Raw genomic sequence first — 20,423 nt, forward strand, 5'->3', positions numbered from 1 at the left:
TAGTCTTGTGAGCAAGCGTCAGGTTTTAAAGACAAATGAATTCTCTTTTTACTAAGTATTCAACATTGATTCCTTGGCAAATGCTTTAAGTAGTGTAAAACCAAATCCAGAAGATTGCCCATAAAACCCTTTACCTTTAGAATTTTACAAATTACCTTATTCACACACATCATAACATTGGTGTTTATGTATAAGTGTGTGTATGTGTGTGCCAGTACATAATTTAAACATCTAAACATTTAAAAGTTTGAATAACATAACTTTTTCTAAAGCCAACTATCATTTTAGATGTTTAATTTTTTTTTCATGCAAAAAAAAGATCTAAAGAAATCTAACCAGATGAGGAGGCTCACATCTGTAATCATTCATAGCTACTCAGGAGGCTGAGATCTGCAGATAACAGTTCAAAGCCAGCCTGGGTACTAAAATCTGTGCGACTCTTAACTCCAATTAACCACCAGAAAATTGGAAGTGGCCCTGTGGTTCAAGTGATAGGGTGGTAGCCTTGAACTCAGGAACAATGTCCAGGCCCAAAGTCCAAGACCCAAAACCAACAACAACAACAAAAAAGAAAAAAAAAAAGGAAGAAATCTAACAAGTATATTAACCCCACTGGAATGCAAGGGGAAGCTTACAAATTAAACAGCTGACTTGAAGGGTGAAAAATCTGTTAAAAGCAAAATCAACATTTGTTAACAACAAATGGGAAGTGGAGCCATGGCTCAAACTGGTGGTAGAATGCTACCCTTGAGCAAAAGAGCTCAGGGACAGAGCAAGGGCCCTGAGTTCAAGCCCTACGTTGACCCTCCCACCTCCCCCCGCCCAAAAGAAAAAAAATCTAACATGTATCTCAAAGGAGAAACAGAGATGAACCAGATAGGCTTAACATTTCTGCCTCTTGACAAAACCATACAAATACTTTTTCGTGTATTTCTAAAACACAATACCAAAAACCGAGCTAAATCTTTTAATATCATGGAAGCTTTGAAAAGTTGCAGAAAAATTCTTCCTTCCCATACACATCTGTCCACCCATGCACTGCTATCCACACACTCCAATCACAAAGAAAATCTTCACAGACAGCCTGAAAAGCAGTTGAAACCCCTCCATCAAATTTATCTGGAGAGGTACTTCAACCCGCTAGCACACCAGAAGAAAATAAAAAGAAAAACGAAGGTCTCACCCTTTTAAAGTGGGAATGGGGGATTGGGGTGGTGCCCAGCATATTCCAGGCTCACCACGTGTCCCTAAAAAAGCAGACATTACACCCCACCCACTCCCAAGCTTCATCAGGAAGAGAGCAACCCATGCACAAGGACATCCTAGCACTTAATCCGAGAGAAAGGCAAGGGGTGGGAGGAGGACGGGGTGGTGGATGGAGAAGCAACAAGTTCTCCAAAAAAAAAAAAAAATCCCCATTTAACCTTCTCCTACACCAAGGAAAACAAAACGGCCAAGAGGGCCAAGGGACGAGGTTCTCCTACAAATTCAGAATGTGTAAGAAGCCAACGCAATCCGGAAAAAAAGAAAACGATAATGCACAAAAAGCAACAGACTGAAGACGGAACAAGGGAGCTAAGAAAAAGCGCGGGCGATCGAACCTTGGAAGGGATGGCCGGGAGCGGGGGAAATAAAGAGGACCCGGGAGCGGAAACGCGGGAGAGGAGCAAGCGCGGAACCCCGGACGCCGGGCCCGCCCCTCTCCCGCCCGTGCTCCTGATCCCCAGGACTCACTCCCCATCCAAGGTTGGCCTCCTCCGGGCGCCAAACGCAGCCAGCGGCAACCTGAGCCCCGCGCAAGACGCACGCGGCCGCCTTGGAGAAGCAGCACCGCTCCACCGCCCCGAATCCCCGGCCCCTGGGTTCATTCCCACACCCCAGCCTCCATCCACCTTTCTCCGGAGTGTGAATGACTTCCTTTCTTGGGGGGCATTGAAAGACGGTTGCGTTCCCATCTTCTATGGAAATAAATAAAACGCTATTTGCACCAGGCGAAGCGCCCACAGGGAAGCAAAAGTGAAGGGGAAGGAACTACAAAGGCCCGGCCAGCCTCCACATCTCCCGCCATTTCCCTCCCGAGTTCCCCGGATGTAACCCCTTCTCTCCCCGCGGCGGTTAACAGACCCGGCGGTGGCGGCTCCCTCCGAGGCAGAAGCAAGGTGGTTTTGACCCAGACTGTACCACCCAGAGTTTCTGGTGACTCCAAATTGCTCCCTGTTTCCGAGACGACTGGGGACACATTAATAACCCGATAGGTCTCCTTCACTTTGCACTCACCATCAGTTCCAGCTTATCGACCTCCGCCTCCATGTTGAATAGTTGACATTCCTCAGACCGCGGCCCCGCTTAAGCCGCAAGCCGCACTAGCACTGAGGGTCTCTATTGGACAGCTGTCACTCAACGTCTCGCATTCATTGGCTCCTCCGTTCAATCAACGCCCGCCTATTGGCGACTGGGTAACGCCCCTCTGTATGAAACACACGTTTCTATTGGGCAAAGACACAAAACGCCGCAGAACGATTGGCTGCTGGGAAAATGCCTTTCTTCTATTGGCTACCCTCTCCTCTCTACTTTCCATTTCATAGTGCGGGCTAGGCAGAGAAGGCTTGTGATTGGTACAACCGGAATAAGAATCTACCAATAACACAAAAGCTTCCACCGACTACTTGAGGGACCTGACACACCTTCTTTCCTCGCGGACGTTTCCTACCCTTTTCTCCCGCCTTCTTCCTATTCGTAACAGAAGCGCCCCAGCTATGATTGGCTTTACTGTGATGCGATCTCAGCCAATCATAAACTACGCTGTGCTCCTGCGCCACCTGGAGAGCGAATCATGTGGGGACTGGGCCTATGATTGGTCTCTCCATGACAAGAACTTAATTTTGAATTTTTCTTTATGGCGTGGAAGAGGCCACTACCCGGACTCCATCTAATCCTTTAGACTAGTAAGTGCAGAGATGATTTCTGTCTTTGTTACCTGGGCTCGCGTGGTCCTTAGCTGGACTTTGCTGCTTGGAATCTTACGGCTTTAGACGGGGACTCTGGTGGTGCTGGGAGGGTAGGTGGGGCAGCAAGCGGGACATCTGGAACTCCAGAGATGCTCCTGGCTCCGTCCAAACGATACTTTTATTTAATGGACACTCCCCAAAGCATGCTTTGGAAATACTTTGTTATAAAAATAGGTCAACGGTTGGGCCGGGAGTTTGGCCTAGTGGTTAAAGTGCTTGCCTAGCATGCATGAAGACCCAGGTTTGATTCCTCAGTACCACATACTTAGAAAAAAGCCGGAAGTGGTGCTGAGGCTCAAGTGGCAGAGCTCTAGCCTTGAGAAAGTCCAAGGACAGTGCTCAGGCCCTGAGCTCAAGCCCAGGACTGGCAAAAAAAAAAATAGGTCAACGGACTAGGGATATTGCCATCGCTTAGCTTCTTCTAATCAAACTTACTGAATGAATCTTAATGGGATCCCCTCCTCCGTAATTCATATGCACATAAAAATTTAAGACAATGCATTTATTCAGCAGAAGTTCCTTGATGCAGCCTAACACTGTTAGACTGTGTTCGGTGACAAGTTCGGAGGTTTTGGATTTGGGTAGTGTGTGTGTGTGTGTGTGTGTGTGTGTATTTGCTTGTCCTGAGATTTGAACTTAGGGCCCGGGTGATGTCCCAGAGCTTTTTTGCTCAAGGCTAGTGGTGAACCATAGCTCCACATCCAGGTCTTGGCTTTCCTTTCCCTTACTAGTTGGAACTGCTATCTTAAGATCCATCTCAGCTTCTTGAATACCTCAGATTACAGGCAAGAGCCACTAGCACCCAGCTAAATATCAGGATTTTGTTGTGTTGTTTTGTTTTTAAGTGTATCTTTCCTTGCATTTCTCTTCTGAGAAAAAAAAGTCAACTTAAAAGCATTCTGGGCAACAGAAAATGTAAAATTAAATATAAGCAAGTACTAGTCGTTGTGCTGTGAGGATCAAGGTAAGCCAGTTAAACCTGGCTAATGGAAACTGATTGAAGGAGATTTAAGGGTGAGCAAGAGACCTCCTTAAAAATGTGTTTTAGAGCCCTGTACAGTGGCTCACACCTGTAATCCTAGCTACTCAGGAGGTTGAGATCTGAGGATCAAGGTTCAAAGCCAGCCCAGGCACAAAAGGACCCGAGACTCTTATCTCCAATTAACCTCTAGAAAACAGAAAGTGGGGCTTGGCTCAAGGGTAGAGCAGGGCAGTAGCCTTGAGCTGAAGAGCTCTGGGACCCTGTCCAGGCCCTAGAGTAGGGTGGTAGCATTGAGCTGAAGAGCACAGGGGCAGTACCCAAGCCGAGTTCAAGTCCCCTGACCCAACCAAAACAAAAATGTGTTTTAGGAAGATAATAGTGAAATACAACAGTCAGTTTCATTTCTGCCACAACTTTGGAAGCTCCCTTGACAAAGAAGGGGTGTGTGTGTGTGTGTGTGTGTGTGTGTGTGTGTGTGTGTGTGTGTGTTTGAACTTACTTCAGAGTGCTGTTCCTTAGTTTGATTTTTGTTGTTGTTTTTACTGAAGGCTGGTGCCCTACCACTTGAGCTACAGTTCCACTTCCAGCTTTTTGCTGGTTAATTGGAGATAGAAGTCTCACAGACCTTCTTGCTTGGGTAAGAAAGTTCATGAGACTCTTATCTCCAAATAAGCATCAAAAAAACTGGATGTGGGGCCGGGAGTTTGGCCTAGTGGTTAAAGTGCTTGCCTAGCATGCACGAAGACCTGGGTTCAATTCCTTGGTACAACATACATAGAAAAAAGCCGGAAGTGGTGCTGAGGCTCAAGTGGTAGAGCTCTAGCCTTGAGAAAGTCCAACGGCAGTGCTCAAGCCCTGAGCTCAAACCCAACATTGGCAAAAAAAAAACTGGATGTGGGCCTCAAGTTGTAGAATACTAGCTTTAAGCAAAGAAAGCTCAGGGACAGGGCTGGAATGTGGCTTAGTGGTAGAGTGCTTGCCTAGCATGCATGACACCCTGGGTTCAATTCCTTAGTCCAGCTGTGGATATATTGTATAGTAGAATCCACGTGCTTTATTGTCAGAAAGCTAAGGGATAGCACCCAGACCCTGAGTTCAAGGCCCAGGAATGGCCCAAAAAAAAAAAAAAAGGAGCTAAGTGGAAGATAACCTTCAAGAGCAGTCACTCCCAGAAGAGGAAAGGCTGATTACACTGTAGATGGTATTTGACTTTTGATATATTTGTAGTACAAATAGTCAAAGCAAAAGAGATAACACTGCTAAGAGGCATGGGAGCTTAGTTTTGAATATCTTTGAAAAGTATACTGAGGAATTTATTAATTTTTTTTGCCAGTCCTGGGATTTGAACTCCAGGCCTGAGCACTGTCCTTGAGCTTTCTAAATACTAACACTCTACCACTTGAGCCACAGCACCATTTTTGGTTTTTACTGTGTATGTGGTAGTGAGGAATTGAACCCAGGGCTTTAAGCATGCTAGGCAAGCATTCTCCCACTAGGCCATACTCCTGGCTCTGTAAACCTCAGTTGTTAAAGAAAAAAAATAGTTATACTTGTGAAAACATAGTAAGAAAAACTTTATTCACAACCATTGCAATAAGTATAGGGACCACTGCAATGGGATTTTGTAGTAGGGGAGAGATTGGGTTCAACTCTGGCAAGTTTAGCTTTCTACAGCAAGTAGGCATTTGTACATAATGCCTACTTATGTTAGTAGATTGAAAATTAATAAGCAGTAACATTAGAGCCACTGCACCCGGCTGAGAGACATTATTTCAACACATATTGCCTCTGCCTCTTCCTAGCTCCATTTCTGTAACCTTCCTGTGATGCTGAGGAGAGGCTTTGCACTGCACAATCCCTAGACACAGAACTGCTTGGACAGGATGGAAGACAGTGCAGTAACACACTTTGAGTTGCAGCCATTGTCTGTTGCTGAGCTGCAGATACTGTCTGCTAGGCCCACAACCGCACAGCAAGAAAAAAGAAATTCTTATCAGCAGGATGAGGAACCTGAAAAGTTACTGGAGTTGGGAATGGTCTGGTTCTTGCAGAACTGATTTAGCAAGGCCCTTTGCCTAACACTAAGTTTTGCAAAGAATTGTTCAGAGAAACTTAGAAGAACTTTCAGAGTCCCATGTCAGTATGTAATCAAAACAGAGTATTTTTCCAAATTAATCCACAAAGTCCAGCTTCTCTGTGGGGAGGTGCTGGAGTTTAAACTCAGGGTCTTGTCTTGGTAAGGAAGTACTCTGCAGTAGCCTTGAGCTGAAGAGCTCAGGGACAGCACCCAGCCCCAGAGTTCAAACCCCATGACCCACAAAAAAGAAAAGAAGAAGAAGGAATAGCTTGTGAAAGGGCAGAGAGAATCCAAGGACATGGAAGTCTTGCTCTTTGCCCAATAGTTTATGCCTGTAATTTTTGCTACTCAGTTGTGGGGCTTGGACTCTGGGCACTGTCCCTGAGCTCTTCAGCTCAAGGCTACCACCCTACCCCTTGAGCCCCAGTGCCACTTCCGGTTTTCTAGTGGTTAATTGTTAGTCAGTTTCATGGACTTTTTTAGTGCCAGGTGGGCTTTGAGCTGCAATCCTCAGATCTTAGCCTCCTGAGTAGCTAGGATTACAGGCAGGAGCCATTGTGCCCAACTAGCCCAGAGAGTCTTATCTTCAATTAACCAGCAAGAAGTTGGAAGTGGAACTGAGGCTCAAGTGCCAGTCTTGAGCAAAAGGAATTAAAGGTAGTGCTCAGGCTCTAAGTTTAAGCCCCAGTGACAGCACAGAAAAAGAATTCAGGATACAGGGGGGAGAGGAGAGACAGGCAGGAAAAAAGAAAAGATAGGGAAGGAAGAAAGAAAGAAACAAAGAAAATGGGAAGGAAAAAAGAGGAAGAAAGAAAGGAGGATTTGTTTTAGGTATGTCTGAGTTCAAGTGTCCATACTCACAAAAGACGAGAAAAACATTCTAGACATTCTGTAGCTAGTCATCATAATATAATCACAACTCTCTACTGAAGGCTGAGGCAAGAAGATTGCAGGAGGCCAACCTGAGTTACATAGCAATTCTGTTTAAAAAGAAAGAAACAAAGCAAGCAAGCAAGCTGAGGCAGGCTGTGCCTATAATCTTACTCAGGAGGCTGAAATCTGAGGATCTTGGTTTAAAACCAGCCTGGGCAGAAAAATTCATGAGAGTCTTATCTCCAATAAACTACTCAGAAAAAGCCAAAAACTTTGCTGTGGCTCAAGTGGTAGAGCACTAGCCTTGAGCACAAAGAGTCCCATGGACAGTGCCCCAGGCCCTGAGTTCAAGCACCATGACCAGCAAAAAAAAAAAAAAAAGCTGGGCACAGTGGCTCACACCAAGCAGCTTGGGAGACTGATTTTAGGATTGAGTTTTTTGGCTTTTGCCAGTCTTGGGGCTTGAACTCAGGGTCTGAGCACTATCCTTGCATTTTCCCCAAGCCACATGAGCCACAGCACCACTTCCAGTTTTTCTATGTATGTGGTACAGAGAAATTGAACCTGGGTCTTTGTGCATGCTAGGCAAGCACTCTACCTGTAGGTCAAACATCTGATCCTGAGGATTGAGATTTTTTTAGCCAGGAAAGTCTGTGAGATTCTTATCTCCAATTAAACACCAAAAAGTGGAGTTGGGGCTCTAGTGGTACAGTACTAGCCTTGAGCCAAAAAGCTTAGGGACAGTGCTCAGGCCCTGAGGTCCAGCCCGAGGACTTGACACTAAATAAACAAACAAATATTTAATAATGAAGAGAAGATAGAAAAAAGGAATGAAGGGGGAAAGAAAAGAAGGAGTATTAAGATCATTAGTTCAGTAAGATTCTGTCAAGAGCCTTTCCTTCTAGAAGGAAACAAGCACTGCCATCCTTCCCAGAAGCCCCTCCAAGTACTAAGCTTTGGGGACATTTTCACTCACAGCAGGGTCAGTGGAATCTGAGAGCTGAGCAAGCCTAGAGCTGCCTAACAAGTCTGTAAAGTTACTGAGTGAAGGCCAGCGAATGAATGGGTAGTTTTAAAGGACAATTGTTTCTATTCATATCTTCCTTTAAATGGAAGGGGGCCAAGGCCTTGAAACCATTTGTTTCTTCTAAGTAAATAGCAACATCTTTGTTCCACAGGTAGCAACAACTAAAACTACCAGAGCCCTCCTGGTACTTCAGATCAAACTAGCTCAGACTTGATTTTCCATAAAAAGGAGTACGTGGTAGATAATTAAGACATATTTTAAGGGGCTGGGAGTTTGGCTTACCCATAGAGTGCTTGCCTATCATGCACAAAGACCCGGGTTCGATTCCTTGGTACCACATACATAGAAAAAGTCAGAAGTGGTGCTTTGCGCAAGTGGTAGGGCTCTAGTCTCGAGAAAGCCCAAGGACAGTGCAAAAACCTTGGGTTCAAGCCCCAGCACTGGCAAAAAATTAAAATAAAAACAGATATATTTTAAGTATATATTAGATGGTATTTTAAGATTAGTATATACTAGGTAATGTTTTAAGATGCTTCAAAATAAATGTCTTTAAACACTGACATCTTAGATTTGGGGGTAAACTGTCATTTTATTATGTAGAGCCTATTTAAGTTACTATGGTCCCATAGAAATATTAGAAGTAGGGGCTGGGAGTTTGACCTAGTGGTAGAGTACTCAACTAGCATGTATGAATCCCTGGGTTCAATTCTAAAGAAAGACAGGGGTGGGGGAGTGGGGAGGGAGAGAGAGAGAGAGAGGGAGTGAGAGGGACAGAGAGAGAGATAGAGAAAGGGACAGAGAGAGTGAGATGGAGAGAGAGAACGTGCAAGCAAGCATGCGGGAGGAAGGGAGGAAGGAAAAAGGGAAAAAAGAAAGGAAAATAGCTTTTGTCGTCCCACAGTTTATTGGAAATATAGCATCGTCTTTGAAGACTTAGAGATCTGGGCTTTAATATTATATTACATTCTACTGATCAGTCCTTCTCATCTTTCTGTTTATTATATAAAAATGAGAATAAAAATCCTAATTTCCAGGAATAAAACCCTTCCTGTTAGTAAAAATGTGCTGAGGAAATGTACATAAAGTGCCTAAGAGAAGAATTCAACAAATAGTTAATATTGTTTCCTCTTTCTCCCAACTCTGCCCATCTTAGTTGTTTTTCAGTGACTGCTAATGATACAAAAACATCTTCTTTTTTTTTTTTTTTTTTTTTTTTTGCCAGTCCTGGGCTTGAGCTCAGGGCCTGAGCACTGTCCTTGGACTTTCTCAAGGCTAGAGCTTTGCCACATGAACCACAGTACCATTTGTGGTTTTTTTCTATGTATGTGGTACTGAGGAATCGAACACTCTGCCACTAGGTCAAACTTCCGGCCCCTCTCACATACTTTTCTGCCTAGCCATAATTCTCACATGTCAGCCTCCTGGGTAGCTAGGATCATAGGTATGAGCCCCTGGTGTCCAGCCCCTCTTCTGTCTCTTTGCATATTAAATGGAGATTATAGTCTTTTAGGTTTGTCTTCCCAGGCTGGCTTCGAACTTCTGTCCTCAGATTTCAGCCTCCGGAGTAGCTAGGTTTAGGCATAAGTCTAAACCTAGCTCTTTCTTTACAGCAGAGAAGATGACTGTAGTTATGCTTTGTTAGATATTTTAGAAGATAGGCCAAGTACCAAATGCCAAGCAGCAACAAAGAAAAAAGCCAGAAGTAGAGGTATGGTTCAAATGATAGAGCTCCAACCTTGAGCTAAGAAAGAGCTCAGGGCCCTGAGTTCACATGCCAGTATGCACGCTCACACAACACAACACAACACACACACACACACACACACACACACACAGAAATTAATTTGACTTAATGTAGGAAAACAAAATGAAGTCATAAAAATCATATAAGTCAATATTCCCTTTACACATAGTTTTAATCTACATCTTCTTCTACTTTAGGGACTTCTAAGATGCTGACACCCACTTATTTCTTTGGGGTTTGTTGGTTGTTTGAGATAGAAGCTTGCCTTGAGGCCTGGGATGGCCTCAAACCTATAATCCTACTTCCTTTTAATCTCAAGTACTAGGATTATGGACCTCTATCATCTTACCCAGGTAAATTTATTTCTTAACCTATATGGTAGAAGTAATGAAAGAAAGGAAAAAATGCATAATTTTTTTTGTTTGTAAATAGCCAGGGTTTGGCTGGGAAAGTAGGCTCAGTGGTAGACTGCTTGCCTAGCATGCATAAAGCCCTGGGTTCAATTTCTTAGTATCACATAAACAGAAAAAGCCAGAAGTGGCACTGTAGCTCAAGTGGTAGAGTGCTAGCCTTGAGCAAAAGAAGCTCAGAGACAGTGCTCAAGCCCTGAATTCAAGAGCCAAGACTGGCAAAAAGAAAAAAGCCAACATAATGGTTACAAGTGTGTATGTGAAAGTTACTGTATAATAATTCATTGAATTATATATTTAAGGTTTATACAACTTAAATGTTTATATGTGTTATGTTATGCTTTCATTTAAATCATACTTTTAAAAATTCTCCACAGAAATCATGCCTAAGTACAAACAGCGAAGAAGAAAGCTAAAAGCCAAAGCCAAAAGATTATTCAAGAAGAGAGAATCCTCTCACTTCCATTCCAAGCTTACATCTGCTTCTCCACCACCTTCATCAGAAAAGTAAGGAAGAAACCAGGTGGAACAAAGAAAATATTAGACTTATTTATTATTTATTTGTATATTTTTCTCTGTCTTCGCCCATAAGACATAAACTCCAAGGATGCAAGGTATTTAGTTATTGTTGATTTATGTCATTCACTAAAGAATCTCTTTAAAAACAAATAGTTTGTTGAATTAGTCCCTGTATTATAGAAGTTAGCAAAGGGTTTAGCTTTAGGAAGTCCCAAGCCACACTATTAATTCATATTCTTGAGGCTAAAATACAGCTCAATAGTAAAATGTGTATTAGCAGGCCACCCTGCATTCAGTTCCCAGCACCAAAATGTAAACAAAAATTAATAAAATGGTCTCGTAATTTAATTAGAGGCTACTATTCTGATTTAGGGCTTATTTTTACTGTTTTTCATTATTATTTGTTTTTTTGTTTTTCCTACAGAGTAGTTATTTCTTCAACAGACATACCGCAAAGTAGAAACTGGCTGAAACCATCCTGCAATTTGAAGTTTCCCAACATCAAAGATGCAATCAAACATTGGACAAATAAAGCATGGTATCTATACAGTTGGTGCCAAAGCTGCATAGCCCAGGTATGAGTTTGACATACCTGATTTTAACAGTGTGATTTTTTTTTCTCCAGTCCTGGGGCTTGAACTCAGGGGCCTGAGCACTGTCCCTGAGCTTCAGGTGTTAATGTGCTTGAGTCAGCACAACTCCACATTTTACTTAGATTAAATGAGTTTATGGAATTACATCTACTTTGGCTTTTGTAAAACATTCATCAAGCAAGGTGTGGCAGAGCTTGTCTAAGATCCAATTTTTGGAAGTAGGTAGAGGGCGACAGGGGGTTCAAGGGGGGCAGCTTGAGCTATGCAAGTTTGGGAGCACCTTGGCTTCTTATTGAGACACCAGATCAGTGGGATTTTTTTTTTAATACAGAACCATGAAACTACTTTCTTATTGTTTTCTTCTCTTTGTATATTGCTGATAGAGGTTAGAACTTTTTTTTTTTCTTTGTGGGTTATAAGGCTTGAACTCTGGGGCTTGGGTACTGTCTCTGAGCTCTTCAGCTTAAGACTTCCACCCTACCCCTGGGCCTGGGTGTTTGTCCCTGAGCTCTTTAGCTCAAGGATACCACCGAGGTTAATTGGAGATAAGAGTCTTTCGTTCATGTTCTTTAGTGCCTGGGCTGGCTTTGAGCTGTCATCCTCAGATCTCAGTCTCCTGAGTAGCTAGGATTACAGGCTTGAGCCATGGTACCTGGCAGAGGTCAGACCTTTTTATTTGTGACTTTCAGAGTTTAGAAGTATTGAAAGATACCATCTTCCCATCTCGAATCTACCACCGAGAACTTCAAAGTCTGAAAAAGCAATTATGCATTTTGGAAAACGAGTTATGCAAGCTTCAAGAAACACGGAAGGTTGGTATTCATCAGATTAAAACAAAATCTAGAATTAGGTTAGAAGAGATTTTATCTGAAAATGACCATGGCAATAGAGAAAAATACTCTGGACCTGAGTTTGTCATTGTCTCAAGCATCAAGCAGAAAATGGCTAATGAGATCCTATTAGTAAGGAAGAAGGCAAAAATGTATACTGCGATACAATCTTTGCCATAATCAAAAATAAGAAATAGAAATGCCTGCTCCTTCACTGTGTTTTCATGTTATCTTTCTCCTTTGTGAGCACATCCCTCTTATAAGGCCACCCGTCAGATTGGATTAGGACTAACTCCTTATGATCTCATTTTCACTGAATCACATATGTAAAGGCCTGTTTGCAGATACATTTTGAGGTACCTCTAATTCATCTTTTTATCCGTACCTTGAATGTTCTAAACTCTACGCTGTTCTTCTGGGAATGGTTAACCCTCACTCAATTCATCTTCAACTCCCTTTACCCGGAAGCCTCCATTTGTTTCTTTGCTCGTGCTTGAATATCACGTCACACTTGACTATCACACTAGCTGTTTGTGGTACAGAGCACACTTCCTTGCTTGTTCTCAGGTGTCTGGTTTGGTTTTGGTTGTTTTGAGTGAGTTTATGCATGTTTATCTTTTTCAGATAGATAGAGTTCACATTGTACTCAAAGCCTAGTGTGCAGCACATACAAGGAACAGAAAGGGCTGGGAGCATTATCCTAGTGGTAGAATGCTTGTCTAGCATGCACGAAGCTCTGGGTTCAATTCCTCAGTGCCACATACACAGAAAAAGCAAGAAGTGGTGCTGTGGCTTAAGTGGTAGAGTGCTAGCCTTAAAAAAGCCCATACCCTGAATTCAAGCCCCAGGATTGACCAAAAAAAAAAAAGGAACAGAAGAATAGATAAATTAATGAACAAAATGAAAGAAGTCGTAATATTCTATACATGCTCGGATTGTTTTGACAACTTCCATCCTTAAGAACAAAGTTAACCTGTTGCTTGTTTGCCACATTATGTTTTCCAGACTGTGCCAGAAAACTCTTGTCCAGGCCATTGTCAGACATGTCACATGAGTGGTACACTCACTAATGTTCCTGTCTGCACTCCTACTACCCCTGGGGAATCCCAGGCAGCACTCCCTCCCACAGTGCCAGAGCCAGTCAGCCATCATCTGCCCCCTCCCCCTCCTCCCCCTCCCCCTCCTCCCCCTCCTCCTCCTCCTCTTCCTCCTCCCCCACCACCACTAGCACCTTTGCTGCTCAGAAAGTCTGCTGCTACTAAAACACTTCAGGTAGGAAATATTGGGCAATGATATGTTTGGGTTGGCATGTGTTGTAGAAGAAAAACCAAAAGACCTTTTAAGGCTGGGCTAAAGTCTGTATTATATTCAACCTCTTTATTCTATTCATTATGATTTCATTTTACCTTTTTTTCTTTTGAAGATAGAGGTCTCAGTGTTGCCTACTGAGTAACTAGGAATACATTTTCATGCCATCATACCTGGTTAAGTCATTTTACTTTTTTGGTACCTGGCACCTTTTTGAAAACAACTCTGATAGAACGTGGTTATTACTACATATCATAAAGCAAGTAGATGGTCCAATTTTTACATTTAAAAACACATACATTGTCTCCACATAATTTATAAACACTTGATTTAGAAATGAAAGTTATGCTGGATACTGGTGGCTCATGCCTGTAATCCTAGCTACTCAGAAGAAGGCTGAGATCTGAGCCCCACGACAAAAAATGCAAAAGGACTGTGGGTGTAGTGCAAGCTGGAGAATCCTTTCCCAGCCAGGGCAAGGCCCTGATCATCTACCTCCACTCCTGGCTTTTTGCTGGATAATTAGAGATAGGATTCTGAATCTTTAAAAACTAGATTTGTATTTCATTAGATGTCCTGATCCCAACTTGATTCTAACCTCTCTGCCTATTTTAAGGCTGAACCATTAAAAGAAAGACCCATGCATATAACAGTTAAAGATCTACTCACTGTGAAATTAAAGAAGACTCAGAATATTGATGAAAGGAAAAAGGTAAGATGTCATGACCATGGACACGGTGATTCTGCTTTCCTCTGGTTTTGTTCCTTTATGGAAAAAATAAGCACATACTACTTAGAAATCATTCCAAGATCAATATTTGATATTGCAGAGAAGTGAGTATGTCTCACATCTACTCAGCACTCACATTTACTCATTGAACATGTTTAGCTTTTGAATATTTTAAAATGTTTTTAATAACATCTTATTTTGTAATTCAAGCTTATACCATCACCAAAGGAATGGAATCCACTAGTTACTGTCACTGACCTGCAACGTGTTACCCTGAAGCCCAACCCCAAAGTGTTATCAACACGAGTTACAAATGTCTTAATGTAAGGAACTTCACAGTATTTATTACACTTTCATGCTATTTCCTCCCTTTTCCCTCCCGCCCTCCCCCGCCTTCCTTTCCTTTGTTGTGCTAGGGATCAAATTCACAGTACATATTCTACCACTTGAGCCACTACATCCACTTCTGATTTTGGGTGGTTAATTGGAGATAAAAGTCTCACAGAGGCAGGGAGTTTGGCCTAGTGGTGAAGTGCTTGCCTAGCATGCATTAAGACCCAGGTTCAATTCCTTGATACCACATACATAGAAAAAAGCCAGAAGTGGTGCTGTGACTCAAGTGGTAGAGCTCTAGCCTTGAGAAAGACAAGGATAGTGCCCGGGCCCTGATTTCAAGGCCCAGGATTGGCAAAAAAAAAAAGTCTCACACACTTTCCCACCTGGACTAGCTTCAAACTGTGATCCTCCGAGATTCAAAGCCAGCTGGGGCACTAAAGACTCTGAGACTCTTATCTCCAATTAGTTAACCTCTAGAAAACCAGAAGTGATACTGTGGCTCAAGGGGAAGGGCAGTAGCCTTGAGCTGAAAAGCTCAGAGAAAGCCCAGAGTTCAAGGCCCAGGACTGGACAAAAACCAAAACCAAAAGAAGCTGTCATCCTCAGATGGCAGCCTGAGTAGCTAGGATTACAGACACAAACCTCTAATACCCAGCACATAGCCTTTCTCCTCCAGCGAGTGCAAAGATAACTTAGGTACAGGGTTAGTTTTTGTTAATGGCATATCAACTTAACAAGCCCCCTAGTTCTTTCATCGTCCTGCCTTCCAGCTATAGCCTATCTGACTTGTGCTTCAGCTTAGTCATCCTTATGGCAAACAGTAACTCTAGTCATTTATATGTGTACAGTCAAATAACCACCTTTTCTTTTGTTGCTTGTTTGTTTTTAAAGGAAAGACCTCTTATTTTCATTTCCCGGACTTCATTTCAATGAATATTATTTTGTATGATCAGATGCACATAGGCATTGTGCTTACTGTTCCTCTCTTAAAAGTATCCTCCTCTGGTCTCTATGTGAACCTGTATTTTAGAGCTAGCTTGTGCATATGGAAGAAAACATGTTTGCCTCTCTAAGCTTGTGTACAGCCATTTCAAATGTAACCAATGGAGCTACCTTCTAGAAGGTCGCCTGTAAAAAGAACTGCTTTAGGAACAGTGATTTAAAAATAAATCTGTACATTTCTAACTTTTCTATCTTTATTTTACTAGTACTCCTGGTAAAAGCCAGACTGATCTACGGAAACTGCTTAGAAAAGTTGATGTGGAAAGGTAGTACAGTTCCTTACCTTTATGCATTCTAAAGCCATTTGAAAAGTGGGCATGAAACACAGCTCCTCTTATTTTCAATACCTTATCAGGAGCCCAGGAGGAACCCCTCTTACTAATAAAGAAAATATGGAAACAGGAACTGGCCTGACCCCAGTAATGACGCGGGCCTTGAGGAAAAAGTTTCAGGTAAGGCTTTAGTGGGGCAGGTATGGTAGTGCACCCCTCAAATGTTTGAGGTCAGCATGGATACAAAGAAGAAAGGAAGGAAGGGAGCGGCGAAGAGAGGAAAGGGATGAAAGAAAAAGGGAGAGAGGGAAGGATGGTGATGGAGGAAGGGGAGGAGGAAGGGAGGGAAGGCAAGCAGGCAACTTCTGCGGTCCCTGCTGAAGTTCTAGGAACTAAGGATTTGGGCCTCTGTGGCTTTTATTTATTTACTTTTTGCCAGTCCTGGGGCTTGAACTCAGGGCTAGAGCACTGTCCTTGGACATTTTTTGCTCAAAGCTAGGGCTCTGCCACCACTTGAGCCACAGCGCCACTTCCGGCTTTTTCTGTGTATGTGGTTCTGGGGAATTGAACCCAGGGCTTTGTGCATGTTAGCTGAGCACGCTACCACTAGGCCACGCTCTTGGCCTGCCTCTGTGGCTTTGAATATGATAGTTCCTTCTCCTCTGAGACCAGAAACACACCAACTCCACAAATACCAGTGCCAACATTTTCCTACCGCCACAGAGTCTTCCCTTTATTCCATGCTTAAGAAACAATGCCTTTGCCGAACGCAGTGGCTCACACCTGTAATCCTAGCTACTCAGGATGCTGAAATCTGAGGATCTCAGTTCAAAGCCAGCCTGGGCACTAAAGTCCATAAGACTCCAATTACCCACTAGAAAACGGGAAGTGGTGCTGTGGTTCAAGAGGTAGGATGGTAGGGGCCGGGAGTTTAGCCTAGTGGTTAAAGTGCTTGCCTAGCATGCATGAAGACCCGGGTTCGATTCCTCGGTACCACATACATAGAAAAAAAAAAAAAAGCCTGAAGTGGTGCTGAGGCTCAAGTGGTAGAGCTCTAGCCTTGAGAAAGTCCAAGGACAGTGCTCAGGCCCTGAGCTCAAGCCCAGGACTGGCAAAAAAATAAATAAATAAATAAATAAAAAAGAGGTAGGATGGTAGCCTTGAGCTGAAGAGCTCAGGGAAAGCACCAAGGCCCAGAGTTCAAGCCCCACAATCACAAACAATAACAACAAAACTGCGAAAGGTAGGGGCAAAGGAAAGAAGCTTCTCTGAAAGAATTAATCCCTTCCTTTTTCTGTTTAGTATCCCTCTTTTCCCTGCCCTACTTTGTAACTAGTACAAAGAGAGCTGGGAACTATAGATATAACCACAGTTAAATAATGCTAAACTCGCATACTGAGCAATAATAAAAATCACAAATAAGACCTATACCTCTACCAGAAACCCACTCGGCAGGAGGGCATATGATGAAAATTGTTATTAAGCTTTAGGCTTCCTGTAACTCTGAAGCAACTGAACAAGTTAGGTTTTGTTTCTGGATGCAGGTAACAGCAGTGATTTAACCACAATGACTTAATCAAATAGAAATATCTTTTCCTTTTCCTTTTTTTTTTCTTTATTGTTGATACTGGGGCTTGAACACGGGGCCTGGGTGCTGTCCCTTAGCTTTTTCGCTCAAAGCTGGTACTCTACCACTTCAGCCTCAGCTCCACTCCCTGTTTTTTGATGGTGATTAATTGGTAAAGTGTCTTGGATTTGTCTGCCCAGACTAGCTTTGAATCTCGATCCTCAGTTGTCTGCTCCCTAAGTAGCAAGGTTAGCAGATGTGAGCTACCAGTACCTGGCTGGTTCTGATTTGTTTTTCTTACTTGAATATTCATTGTCTGTATAAGTTGTACAGCAGTGTCATTATATTGTCCTTGTGCTTCCATCCTTAGTGTGACTTTTATCCTCATGGTATAGAATGTCTATACCTCCTGAAGCTATATATCCACATCCTAGGAAAAAGAACAAGGGCCAAGGGCCAAAATTAAGCTAATTAAACTAATTAACTAAACTACCTCTGATCTGATTACTGTTTTAAGAAGGAAAACTGAGAAAGATGGTTTTTCGAATCTAAATGGTACAGCCAGTCTCCAGTGACTCACACCTATAATTGTAGCTACTCAGGAGGCTGAGATCTCAAGATCCCAGTTTGAAACCAACCCAGGCAGACAAATCAGAATAACAATTTTCTTCACTTAACTAGCACATTGCCAGAAGTGGAGGTATGGCTCAAGTGTATGGGCACCAGAAACAAGACAAAAGAAAATAAACAGGGGTAGGAGTTTTGCCTAGTGGTAGAGTGTTTGCCTACCATGCACAAAGATCCGGGTAGGATTCCTCAGTACCACATACATAGAAAAAAGCCAGAAGTGGTGCTGAGGCTCAAGTGGTAGAGCTCCAGCCTTGAGAAAGTCCAATGACCGTGCTCAAGCTCTGAGCTCAAGCTCAGAACTGGCAGGGAAAAAAAGAAAAAAAAAAGGAAAGGAAAGAAAAACAACAAGATTTCTTTTTTGTTTGTTTGCTTTTTGTGTCAATCTTGAAGCTTAAACTTTGAACCTGGGTGCTGTGAGCTTCTTTTACTCAAGGTGTGTGCTTTACTCCTTGAGTCAAAGCTCCACTTTTAAGTGACTCATTGGAGATAAATGTCTCATGGACATTTTTGCCCAGACTGGCTTTGAACCTCGATCCTCACATCTCAGCCTTCTGAGTAGATAGGATTACAAGAATGAGCTACTGATATAAGGGTCTCTTAATAAGGAAGAATCTTGTTGGCTATGCATATTATTGACTAATATGTGTTGGTTAATTAATATTTTGTGATTTAATTATTACTTTTTTTTTAATAGCTGGCTCATCCTAGAAGTCCAACTCAGACTCAACTTTCTACAAGCAGCTTCGATGAACAAAACTGAGGCAGATCTATCCGATTTCCCATGTAGTGATCCTCAAAATACACAGTTAACAATCATCCAAAACCTTCTTTATTTTCTTGTGCACAAGTCCTACGACTTGAACTCAGGTCTGAAAGCTGTCCCTAACAATTTTTTTTGCTCAGGAATAGTGCTGTACCACTTACACCACAGCTCTACTTCCGTCTTTTTAGTGATTTATTGGGGGCTTTGGACTTTCCTTACCCTGCTGGCTTTGAACCACAATCCTCAAGTCTCAGCCTCCTGAGTAGCCAGGATTACAGGCATCTAACTCCAAATTCTTGTGTAGTATAGTTGTATATTTATAAATATACCAATATGATTCTATCTGGAGAGTCAGTATATATGGAACCTGTGCATACTGTGGTATAAAGTGAGAGTATGGATGTTTTTTAGTTTTCATGATGTAATAGACCCAGATGGGAAAAATATAATCTGTGAATTAATGTTTGCTCTGGAATTACCTAATTAGGTTAAAGAGGCTATTCAAATTTAAATAGATTATCCTAGTTCGTGCTACTCCAGATACAGTTATGGCATTAAGAAAGTAGTAGTCTGGTTCTTATTCATGCTGATTATTTCAGGAGGATGAAAAGTGTTTTGGTTTGTAAAACTTACGTAGTCATTGCTATAAACTTGATGTTTTAAGAAGATATTCTAAGCCAGGAGCAGTGTCTCATGCCTGTAATCCTAGCTACTTAGAAGGCTGAGATCAGAGGATCAAGGTTCAAAGCCAGCCAGGGCACTAAAGACCCTGAGACTCTTAGCTCCAATTAATCACTAGAAAATGGGAAGTGGGGCTGTGGCTCAAGGGATAGGGAGGTAGCCTTGAACTGAAGAGCTCAGGGACAATGCCCAGGCCCAGGAGTAGGGCGGTAGCCTTGAGCTGAAGAGCTCAGTGGCAGTGCCTAGGCCCAGAGTTCAAGCCCCATGACCCACAAAAAAATAAAAAAAGATACTCTAACTGGGCACATAGGAAGGCTAAGGTAAGAGGATGACCAGTTCAAGGTTAACTGAGGTTATAGCAGGACTTTGTCTTACAAAAAAATTAATTCATGTTTTAAAATTACTGGGATTTGAGCACAAACCCTAGTGAATACCATATCTACTATTTGAGCCATCCCCCAGCACTAGCTTGAACTCAGAGTCTTACCCTAGCTGACTCTTTCTCTCTTGCTCTCTTTCTCTTTCTCTTTCATCTTCCCCTCTCCCTTCCTCCCTCCCCCCTCTAATTTTTTTATATTTTTTATTATTATAAAGGTGATATACAGAAGGGTTCTTTTTTTTTGCAGGGAGAGGGGGTCTGTTGTGGGGCTTGAACGCACTGTCCTTGAGCCTCTTTGTGCTCAAAACTAGCACTCTGCCACTTGAGCCACAGCACCACTTCTGATTCTTGAATGTTTAATTGGCAATAAGAGTCTCGTGGGGACTTTTCTGCCTAGGCTGGCTTTGAACTGTGATCCTCAGGTCTCAGCTTCCTAAGTAACTAGACTGGTGGCATGAGCTACCAGAGCTGAGCCTTCCTTCTCCCCTGTCCCCCATGCTGGGGCTTGAACTCAGGACCTTGTGCTTTTGCTTGGCTTTTTTGCTCAAGGATGGTGCTCTACCATATGAACCATACTTCCTTTTCTGACTTTGTACTGGCTAGTAGGAGCTGAGGATATCTGGATTTATCTGCCTTGGCTGGTTTTGAACCAGAGTAGCTATGATTACAGGCATAAACCATTGGTGCCCAGC

At 42.7% G+C, this 20,423-nt stretch overlaps 2 protein-coding genes across 6 annotated transcripts in view; one reads left to right on the top strand and one right to left on the bottom strand.

Moving 5' to 3' along the window:
- The window catches only part of Ska2 (spindle and kinetochore associated complex subunit 2), a 20,859-nt gene extending 18,186 nt beyond the window's left edge, over nucleotides 1–2,673 (bottom strand). For 2 of the 3 annotated variants that reach the window (XR_016538365.1, XM_090351129.1), the window contains exon 1: nucleotides 1,893–2,073. Coding sequence is in view for 2 of the 3 variants with exons in the window: in XM_090351129.1 (XP_090207255.1) it covers nucleotides 1,893–1,955 (63 nt within the window). In the remaining variant the exon portion in view is untranslated. Of the gene's footprint in view, nucleotides 1–1,892; nucleotides 2,074–2,277 lie in introns of those variants that run through there. The other variant, XM_090351130.1, reaches the window with a different exon arrangement.
- Nucleotides 2,519–19,630, top strand: Prr11 (proline rich 11). 3 transcript variants are annotated; one of them, XM_090351126.1, is made up of 11 exons: nucleotides 2,519–2,945; nucleotides 9,909–10,064; nucleotides 10,499–10,628; nucleotides 11,065–11,215; nucleotides 11,923–12,045; nucleotides 13,069–13,335; nucleotides 13,988–14,083; nucleotides 14,312–14,424; nucleotides 15,646–15,705; nucleotides 15,795–15,891; nucleotides 18,603–19,630. In XM_090351126.1, the coding sequence occupies exons 3-11, from the start codon at nucleotides 10,504–10,506 to the stop codon at nucleotides 18,666–18,668; spliced, it is 1,098 nt and encodes a 365-aa protein (XP_090207252.1). In that variant the 5' UTR covers nucleotides 2,519–2,945; nucleotides 9,909–10,064; nucleotides 10,499–10,503; the 3' UTR covers nucleotides 18,669–19,630. The 3 variants fall into 3 exon arrangements, with proteins under 3 accessions (XP_090207252.1, XP_090207254.1, XP_090207253.1); XM_090351128.1 differs by having other exon boundaries at nucleotides 10,031–10,064; XM_090351127.1 differs by lacking the exon at nucleotides 9,909–10,064 and having other exon boundaries at nucleotides 2,520–2,945.
- The last annotated feature ends 793 nt before the right edge of the window (nucleotides 19,631–20,423 follow it).

This window comes from Megascapheus bottae, chromosome 17, assembly GCF_031878675.1.
Source record: "Megascapheus bottae isolate mThoBot1 chromosome 17, mThoBot2.hap1, whole genome shotgun sequence".
Classification (NCBI taxonomy): Eukaryota; Metazoa; Chordata; class Mammalia; order Rodentia; family Geomyidae; genus Megascapheus; species Megascapheus bottae.